We start from the raw sequence: 9,616 nt of genomic DNA on the forward strand, positions 1-9,616 counted from the left end.
ATTGGTTAGATGAGTACCGCTGACGAGACAGCTGATTATCCAATGACAGCTGGAGAATAACAGGGGAAACGTGAGCGAGCGTGCAAAAAGGGAAGAATGAGAGAAAGACCCGATCGTGAAGGCAAATATAAAGTCTTCCTGACTGAACTTACACCAGAGCTTCATATCAGAGACCAACATGTTTTTAATGTTTGGCAGGGAAAACAAGTTTTTAACAACAGAAAAAGACTGAAAGAAAATCTGCAGTACCATTTTCTTTTTTGTGTGAAAAGATTTTTTAACAATTTATTTTATTATCATTTATAGAAAACACACACAGGTCTTCATATCTGGAAATCTGCTCCTCATTTATTCAGACACTTTATGTGAAATCACAAGAAGACACACACTTTCAATTTGTAATGTTTACATCACCCGGCATAATAACTGATTATGAGCATTGATTCTACATTTTGATTGGTTTACAACTTAACATAAATCATTCAATTATTCTGATCAGTAGACAAATATCTAACAACTTTTCTTTTCATCACATCAATGTGTGATCAGCTGAAGCATTTAAACTTAATATAAAAATATATATCACAGAAGAAAAAACAACATAGTCCTGATTACTAATGAAAAACCTTAAAACACAAACATTATAAATCTCTTGAGCCTCGTTTAAATCAACACACTTCATTACTTATGCAGAAATAAACAGTACTGAGGAGCTGGTGAATGGAGGCTATGGTCCTACAAGCGGGCGGACCAGGTTCAAATCCGACCTGTGGCTCCTTTCCTGCACGTCATTCTCTGCTCTCTCTCTCTCCCTGATTTCAGACTCTATCCTCTGTCCTATCTCTACAGTAAAGGTACCAAAAGCCCAAAAATAAATCTTAAAGAAATAAACGAAACTATTTACACAACTGGAAAACAAAATGTTTAATGTTTGTATTGTGTGTGTGTGTGTGTGTGTGTGTCTTTATTAACGTATTTATCACCAACATTTGTTTTAGCACAAAGCTCCGAACACCAGAAGTATAAAAATCCAACTATGATGGATTTTAGATCAACACACAAATCTTTCTTCAACACATGAAGAGCGGCGTGATGCCGTCATAGATTCATCTTCTGATTCTCTTCTCTCCAGGTGACAAAAAATAAATCATCAAGTTTTCATTTAAATGTATTTAAGCGTCTTTTATCAGCGGAAATGCTTTTTATATTTGAAACTAACGTCACCAAACAACCCTAAAGAAGATTTGTAAAGCATTTGTCAACTCTTTTTCAAACTTGTTTTCTTTGTATTTCAAAGATTTAAATTTAAATTCCCAACTCTGATCACTTCATGTCTGATACGATGAGAGCCAATGAATTCTGAGGAGAGCGTGTCGGTCTGCTCCTTGTTTCAGTGCAGAACGTACCCGTAAACCTTTAGAGAAAAAGACAGAAGAAAGAGAAAACATGACATTAAAAAATATTTATCATCACTTTTTTTACAGAATTTATCCACAAATCCAGGTTTTAACATCAAGGTCAAAGGTCACGGTGATTTCATCATTGAAGCACCTTTCTTTAAATCATCTCCCTTCACTTCAAATACACTTTTTCACTAAAATGAGTCATCAACTTTTTTACAATAACAAAGAAACGATCTCCTTTATGCAGTTTTATAATCAGATTTAAAGAATTACTGTAACAACCAAAAAGAAAAGAATAATCTCGTATATGAAAACATGATAATAAACATGACAGGACTCAAAAACACGTTCACACACACACACACGGTTTAAAAACTGTGTGTCTTCCTCTGATTCCTGATTCCTCTTCCCCATTCACCTGTGACTCTCTTTTCTCTCTGCCTGTAGCTGTGGTTACCGCCTCTGTCCAGGTGACGCAGCAGCAGAAGTAATGTTTACATGCAGTGTCTTCCTGACTTACCACACACACCACCAGAACAATGACTAGATCCTGAATTAAAGGCTTATTTCATGTAACTCACTGGGTTCAGGGTCCTCTCTTTGTCTTTTAGGCATTTTGATTTGGAAGCATCATTTGTTGCACAGCCGGGTCGTTTACCGCTGTAAGATCAGAAACACAATGTTAGCACACATCCGACTCTGAAACCATCATTTACACCAGAAAACACTCCAGAAACCCTTTTTCATTTACAGAGTTCATTTAAGGTCAAACTTAATATAATAAAATCAAGTTCTACTTACGGGATGGAGGGCGTTTGGCTGAAACAGAAAAAAAAAGATTGTTCTAGATTTATTTCATTGAAGGTTATTTAAGGTCCCCTCAAGAGAACTATTCACCAGATGTAAATATAAAAAACATGTTTGAATGTTTCCACTTTGCTCTCTCACCATTTCTCTTCTTATACAGGTAGAATCCAGCCGCACAGACGATGGTTACAAGAAGGAGAACAACAGCGATGATGACAATGGTCATGTAGATGGGATTCACTGTTGAACACAAACAACACACAGTCACACAACCTGTGATCAAACAGGTTAAAGGTTCATTAAAGACAAAGTTTCTCCTTCTGTCAGTTAGCTCGTCTTCATCACTGTACCTTTGATTCATTTTCTACATGTAGTTGTTTTTTCCCTTCACCTTTATGTCTTTTATTTCCATGTTTGATTGTGGCACAATGGTAACCGCTAACGATTACATTCAAACCCTTTTTTCTCAATATTATTGATTTAAAGTAATTTAAAGGTTAATGCGGCTGCACTGTGGTAACGAGCGGACAGACGGTAAAAAACAAAACGATTCTGTCCATTAATAATCTCTTTAAAGATCTCTGTGTTTGTTTCATCCTGATCCAAACCTTTAAACTCTTTTTCTGAATACTTTTACAATTTGAAGAGTTTGAAAGAAAGAAAAAGTCACAACTAAACTTTCCCTCCATCACACGACTGTTACAGTCAAATCCTCTCTTTCATCACTTCTCATCGAGGTCTTGCCGTAGTTGGTCTTGATCTCTCGTTTGTCCAGTTTGGTGACGATGTCCTCCTTCACACCAGAGAGCTGAAACACACAGTCGTACTTCCCCCAGTCATCAGAGGGCAGTTGAAGGTCAGCGCTGATCTGGAAGGAGCCGTCGTGGTTGGGGAGGATCTCTCCCTTGTCCACGTCCTCGTGAAGCTCCTCTCCATCTTTCCTCCAGAACATCATGGCTCTGTTGGGGTAGAAACCTGTAGCGTGGCAGGTGACCCGAGAGGAGGGAGTCTTCTGGAGGAGAGACACTGTGGGGAGGTCTGGAGGACAAACAGGAAGACAGATTAGAGTTTCTTTATCAGGATTTACTCTTAAATACTGTTACAACTCATGTTTGATGACACTTTTTAAATGTACTGGGAAAAAAAGGGACTTTAAAATCCAGTGAGTCAACAATGAAAATCAACCTTATTAAAGTATAATTCAAAGAAGAGAGGGTCAGAGGGGAAGAAACAGAAGAAGAGAGGTGAGGGGGGTTCAGATGGATTGATGAAGAAGAAGAAGAGGAGAGAGAGAAAGTACAATAAAAACACAGAGAAACTTTGAGAGAGAGCGATGAGCAGCAGAGAGAAAGAGATCTAACATGAAGGGAAAGGTAAGGGGAAGCTTAAAGATGAAGACAGAGCATGTGTGATAGAAACATGTGTGAAATATTTATTGTTCAATTACAAGATAAACAAGAAAAGAAGAAGATGAACATTGTCAGAATTCAACTCCATCAGGTCATTTGATCCTACCTGTTCTCATCAGAGAGCTCCTCCCATAGTTCACATACTTCTTCAGCCAGTCAACGCACTCCTGGGTGAGGTAGTTTTTTTCCTGTGCTAATAAACCTTTGTCATTATCCCACTTCTGTTTGGTGACGACAGCCTGTTGTTGTGGAGCGACCCACGTCATTGTCTTCGTGTCCAGAACTACGAAGTCTTCTCCATCATAACCAATCTGTTCATAACCATTAACATCTCCAGTCTTATCATCCCACTCACAGCCGTACATCCTCTGGACAATGTGAACACCTGAGAGAGAGAAAGAGAGGGAGAGAGAGAGACAGAGGGAGAGAGAGAGAGGGAGAGAGAGAGAGAGAGAGAGAGAGGGAGAGAGACAGAGAGAGAGAGAGAGAGAGGGAGAGAGAAAGAGAGAGAGAGAGAGAGAGGGAGAGACAGAGAGAGCGAGAGAGAAAGAGAGGGAGAGAGAGAGAGACAGAGAGAGAGAGGTATAGAGACAGAGAGACAGAGAGAGAGACAGAGGGAGAGACAGAGAGAGAGGAGAGAGAAAGAGACAGAGAGAGACAGAGAGAGAGGAGAGAGAAAGAGAGAGAGAGAGGAGAGAGAAAGAGAGAGACAGAGAGAGAGAAGGAGAGAGGGAGAGAGAGAGAGGGAGAGAGAGAAGGAGAGAGGGAGAGATAGAGAGGGAGAGAGAGAGATAGAGACAGAGAGAGGGAGAGAGAGAGAGACAGAGAGAAAGAGAGGGGGGGGAGAGAGAGAGAGAGAGAGGGAGAGAGAGAGAGACAGACAGGGAGAGAGAGAGAGAGGTATAGTTTAAATCCTTTATTATTACATCAGAGACACACTGAGTCTCTCTCTCTCTCTGAGTTGTAGTCCTGACTAGCAGACTCAGATTAAACTGGTCCTGGACTGAACGTGGACTCTCTGTGGATCAGTCCAACATTTCGCTCGTCCTGTGAGAAACCACACACTCGACTGTCCCGAGCTGTTCTCCAAGTTTCCTCTGAAGGAGAGTCTCAGTCCAGGATCAGTCTGTAGACTCCTCCTGCTCGGCCCTCACAGAGTTCAGCAGTGTGTTACTACAGCTGCTCACAATAAGGCAGAGACCACCAGGACCAGTATGGAGACTGGGAGACAGTCTGTGCGTCCTGATTGCTTCATCCATCTGTCAATCATTCAACACTAACAACAGCTGTTTCCAGCTGCAGATGTTTGTTTGATGCTGCCTGAGAGGACGAGCCAACACTGAGGTCAGAACAGTGGAGATCATCTCATCTAATGTGTACTTGGACTTTTTATGAAGAGCTCAGAATAAAGATTCATGATCACATTATTTGGATTGATTCATGAACCAACCACTTCTTTTGAAACGTCAACAAAGAATAAGGTGAACTTTTCAAACAGCTCCAGAATAACACTGAACGCTGTTTCATTTACAATCATATCAAACTGATCAAAGCAGCTAATTGTCATATTTGACAAACTGGAAAAAACATTTTGGACCTTTTGGATTCAAGAGACTGAAATAATGAGTCCATGATCAAAATGATTGTCCCTTCATTTTCTGTGGATCATCTCATCAATGAATGGACTGAACTGTTCAGCCTGATGAGTGAATCATGGCGTACAAACACTGTTCAAGTTTCATTCATCTCATTTAATCTAGATTTATAATTCACATGTAGAATCTGGGATGGAACCTGAACATCAGTACGGTCCAGTTCATACAATCCAATATGTTTCAGACCACATATTTAGAGCGTTAACTCATTATTCTTGTTATTATTGATGATGTAACGGCTTTTTTTAAATCAATCAATAAATGTTTGAATCTGTTAAATGTCAATAAAAAGTCAAACAAGTCCATCACAACTTCTCAGAGGCTGAGATTAAATCTTTAAATGACTTCTTTAGTCTGAGCGACACTGAGCAGAAAGTCATTCATTTAAAGAGTTTATTATGAGACAGACACACCGTCATCACATTCATCTAAATGAATCTAATCTAAATGAATATAATCTAAATGAATCTAATTTAAATAAATATAATCTAAATGAATATAATCTAAATGAATATAATCTAAATGAATATAATCTAAATGAATCTAAATGAATATAATCTAAATGAATATAATCTAAATGAATATAATCTAAATGAATATAATCTGTAGTTGTTCTTGTTCATATTTCGGACACAGGGAGGTCAGTACAGTAGAGTTGTGCTGTTTGACCTTTGACCCCTCTGATCTGATGGTCATATTTATCATGGCGTCCTGTCAGTCAGCTTCATGAAAACATGCTGCTCCTCCTCTCATGTGAGGACCCAGCAGAAGCAGCCTGTGTCCCATTTGGGGTCCTGCTCCTCAGTTTGAGAAACCAGGCAGTAATGTTCCTCTATCAGCTGTGTGTTGTTGGTTTGTTGTGATGAACAGGTTTGTTTTTCTAAAAGGAGAGTTCACATGTGGGCAGCTCAGTAGAGTTCTTGTGATGTAATCTAGTGGAGATCAAGTGTTAATAATGTCTGTAGATTATTATGGGATGGACAGAAACACTGAATCAGAGCAGTACAGCAGCATCCAGGAGTCTGAGTCTCTGAGATGTTTCTGTTGAGTCTGACTGTTTGTTTCAGACGAGGAAAGACTTCATCCAACAGATTCAACCATGAACACACACTCCTGACTCTGTGTGTGTGTGTGTGTGTGTGTGTGTGTGTGTGTGTGTGTGACTCTGTGTGTGTGTGTGAGAAAGAGTGTGTATATGTGTGTGTGTGTGTGTGTGACTCTGTGTGTGTGTGTGTGTGTGTGTGACTCTGTGTGTGTGTGTGTGTGTGTTATAAACAATCTTTTTTCAGTATAAATTGAATCATAAACAAACCTCCAGTTTGGTTGAAGCGCCGCTTTAAATTGTCAAGGCTGACTTTGAAGCTCTGCTGGTTACCCATAGAGAGCTCAGTGTTCCTCTTCAAGTAGTCAGCTTTGTCTTCTGTGACTTTCTTCATCCAGTCCTGTTTGGGTAGGTATCTCTTGGTGTTACTGTCGTAGTAAGTTATCTGAAAATCATCAACCATCCCAACAGACACGTACTCTGGGAAGTTTGTGACTTCAGAAGACGCCGTGTAGAAATACTTCAGAGAGTGCATCTCTGTAAGGACAAAATGTTTTCATCAGTTTAATCTGAAACTTTTTGCATCATTGAACAAAAGTTATTATCCAGCACACAGAATCAAAAAACACTTCCAGTACATTCAACCTAACCTGATCATCTCTCTGCAGTCATTAAATACTCCAATTAATTTAGAGATGAAAAGAAAAAGTTCTCCTGGAACTCTTATTCTGATATTTCTGATTCAAGTGTTAGAAAATGTTTTTATACTGAAATTATTTATTCAACAAGTCAAATATTCAAGTGATGCAGTCATGCCCCTGACTTTCATTGACAGATATGTTTCATTAAGTGGATTTTTTATTGACTTCTTGACATCTCATGACTAGTCCTCACGTAGGCGGGTTTTATTATTTGAGTTTTGAAAGGACAGTGTTGGAGGACAGCAACAAAGAAAAACTATTGAACAGTATATGGAGCACAGTTTAAGAAGCTGTGTAGACTGAGTGGAGCTGCACAATCAGCCAGCGCAGAAAAACTCAATTAGAAAAAACTCAACTAAAAAACTTCAACTAAATGACAGATCATTTCTGAATCCTGCATGTTGTCTGCTTTCTGAATGCACGTCGATCATTGTTCTGTTTTTAATCTGCTCTTTAGAAAAATATGCACTGCTCAGAACAAAAAAGCTTTTAGATAAATCTGTGCAGGAATAAATGTAACCACTTTGAATAAAGTCTACAAACTTTGTAGTCTTATTAATGCTGAATTGTTGAGGCTGCTGTGGATGTTTTTTTGACTTTCACAGATTAAAACCATTTATTTCTTTTTGTGTGGGAAACACAAACTGAGCTGTGACGTTTCAGTTTGAGAATAAAGTCGTGACTGCCCTCTGGTGGACAAACTCTGTAATGCAGACTCTGTTTCTAAATGATGTTCAAGCTGCTTCACTGTTTTCTGTCACTTATCGGCCAACATAAGCACAGAAAACTAAATATGTGCAATAAGCTCACATCAGCAGATATTTGTTTCTAGATCCACTAAACAGTCTGATGTTTGACTTCAATGAAATGTTGGAGCTTCAGGGTTTATGTGATCTCAACTAAACAACAAACAAACATGTAAAAGATGAAGATCATCTGTGGAATAGCTTTGAGCTTATTCATATTTCATATACAAATATTCAGAGGTAAAACAATAAACCGAGATTAACTTCATTTTGAGGGTCAGGAGGTTGATTATGTTTCTGATTCTTTGAGCACATATTTGAGTTTGATCCTCACAAAATGAACTTTAATGACTGTGACACTCTGATTATATGTTAATTATCACAATTCATTCAAGTGAAATAAGTATTTATACCACATTAATTATACTACATTCATAACAAAAGACTTTTTCTAACATTAAAGTGTCATGAAGGACTTAAAGAGTCCATTTAAATGCTCTGTTAATGGTTTTAGAGGTGAAACACTTTGAAGGCATTTAGTTCCTTTTTCTTTCTGAATCAGAGTCTATCTGCTGTGTTCACTGTAGTTATGCTGCTATTTTAACATTCATGGTCCTGTTCATATGAACCGGGCCTTCATCATTTCTCGGCTTGTCTTTTGGAAAAGATAACTAGCAGACACTTTTTATAGCCTTTCTCACAACAACACTTTTCTTGTAAGTATCAGGGTGTGAGGACGTGAACAAACAGGATTTACTAACGTCAAATTAAATGTTCACTTTTCACATTTCAACAAGCTGCTTCAGTCCTGAGAACAAACATCAAATGAAGCTTTCATTTCTACCAACAGTTTATAAAGACATGCGACATTTCCCTCTTTCCATTAAATCGTCTTCAATGAATCTGAACTCACCTGCCGTCGTGTCGTGGAGGAATAATCCCACGAGAGACACAAACACCAGAGTCTTCATTGTGACCTGTGAAGTCTTCAGCTTCGTCCAACTTCAAACATTTATGTTTTTCATCAACTTCTTGAGAATCTGCGTGTTTCGAGCTCTGAGGGTGAAATGAGGTGAGGAGAAAAAAGAGAGCTGACTTCAACCTCTGTCTCAGCCAATAGGAATTCAGCCTGAGCATCGACGTCACTAGTAACTAGGTCACATTGACTCAGACAGGTTCTGAACATAGACTGTTAACGTTACTGTTGTGAATGAAAGTGAAAGTTAACTCCGCTTGTTTGAGCCCATGACAGAGCATTGGGAGACACGCAGGACTTTATTTATTTATCACAGTAGTGTTAAACCTTCAGATGATCAGATTATTTTTATATATTTTGTTGGTTAATGTGAAGTTTTAAGAACAAGTGTATACATTTGTGAGAGTTCAAAGGTCAGATACAGGGATAATCTGGAGTTTGTAGGGATGTAGTTGAGTCTTGTTGTGCTTTTGTTCTGTATGGCTGCTCTGGGATTTAATAAAAAGTCCTAATCCAGATATAAATATAGTTTAATATAAGTTATAGTGAGTAAATGTGGTGAGGTGCTCTCCTGTCCTGCAGTAACTCAATGTGCTCTGTGCTTATCAGATATTTAAATACACGTGTGCACAATCATAACATTGAATAATGTTATTAAATCAGATGAAGGAGGACGTCTTATACCTTTTTGAAGTACTTATCATTTTCTTCTTTTATCACTTTCTGCATGTGTTGTGTATAACTCTTCAGTAGAGGTCTACACACAGGTCTTAGCACAGATTAGGCCGACTGTCAGGACAATCACTGACACACAAAAGATGGTTTGAATGAAATAACATCAGATCACACTTTACAGATCCAGCTTTATCTGACAGGT

General features: G+C 38.5%; 1 protein-coding gene across 1 annotated transcript; it reads right to left on the bottom strand.

The window, feature by feature from the left end:
• Window positions 1–322: 322 nt before the first annotated feature.
• Window positions 323–8,843, bottom strand: LOC110004739 (major histocompatibility complex class I-related gene protein-like). The gene is made up of 8 exons (XM_065948062.1): window positions 8,677–8,843; window positions 6,587–6,853; window positions 3,726–4,004; window positions 2,955–3,248; window positions 2,352–2,450; window positions 2,205–2,222; window positions 1,985–2,063; window positions 323–1,414 (listed from the first exon to the last, which is right to left on the bottom strand). Exons 1-7 carry the CDS (start codon window positions 8,732–8,734, stop codon window positions 2,011–2,013), a joined length of 1,068 nt encoding a protein of 355 aa, XP_065804134.1. The 5' UTR covers window positions 8,735–8,843; the 3' UTR covers window positions 323–1,414; window positions 1,985–2,010.
• Window positions 8,844–9,616: the final 773 nt, after the last annotated feature.

The sequence above is a fragment of the Labrus bergylta genome, chromosome 19 (genome assembly GCF_963930695.1).
Source record: "Labrus bergylta chromosome 19, fLabBer1.1, whole genome shotgun sequence".
In the NCBI taxonomy this organism is placed as follows: domain Eukaryota; kingdom Metazoa; phylum Chordata; class Actinopteri; order Labriformes; family Labridae; genus Labrus; species Labrus bergylta.

Bases quoted from the DNA above. Each gene is read 5' to 3' on its own strand.
- LOC110004739 (XM_065948062.1), bottom strand. From the start codon at position 8,734: ATGAAGACTCTGGTGTTTGTGTCTCTCGTGGGATTATTCCTCCACGAC. The intron at 4,005-6,586 runs GTTTGTTTATGA...TCTCTCTCTCAG, and splicing joins GCGCTTCAACCAAACTGGAG to GTGTTCACATTGTCCAGAGG. The intron at 3,249-3,725 runs GTAGGATCAAAT...TTTGTCCTCCAG, and splicing joins GAGCTCTCTGATGAGAACAG to ACCTCCCCACAGTGTCTCTC.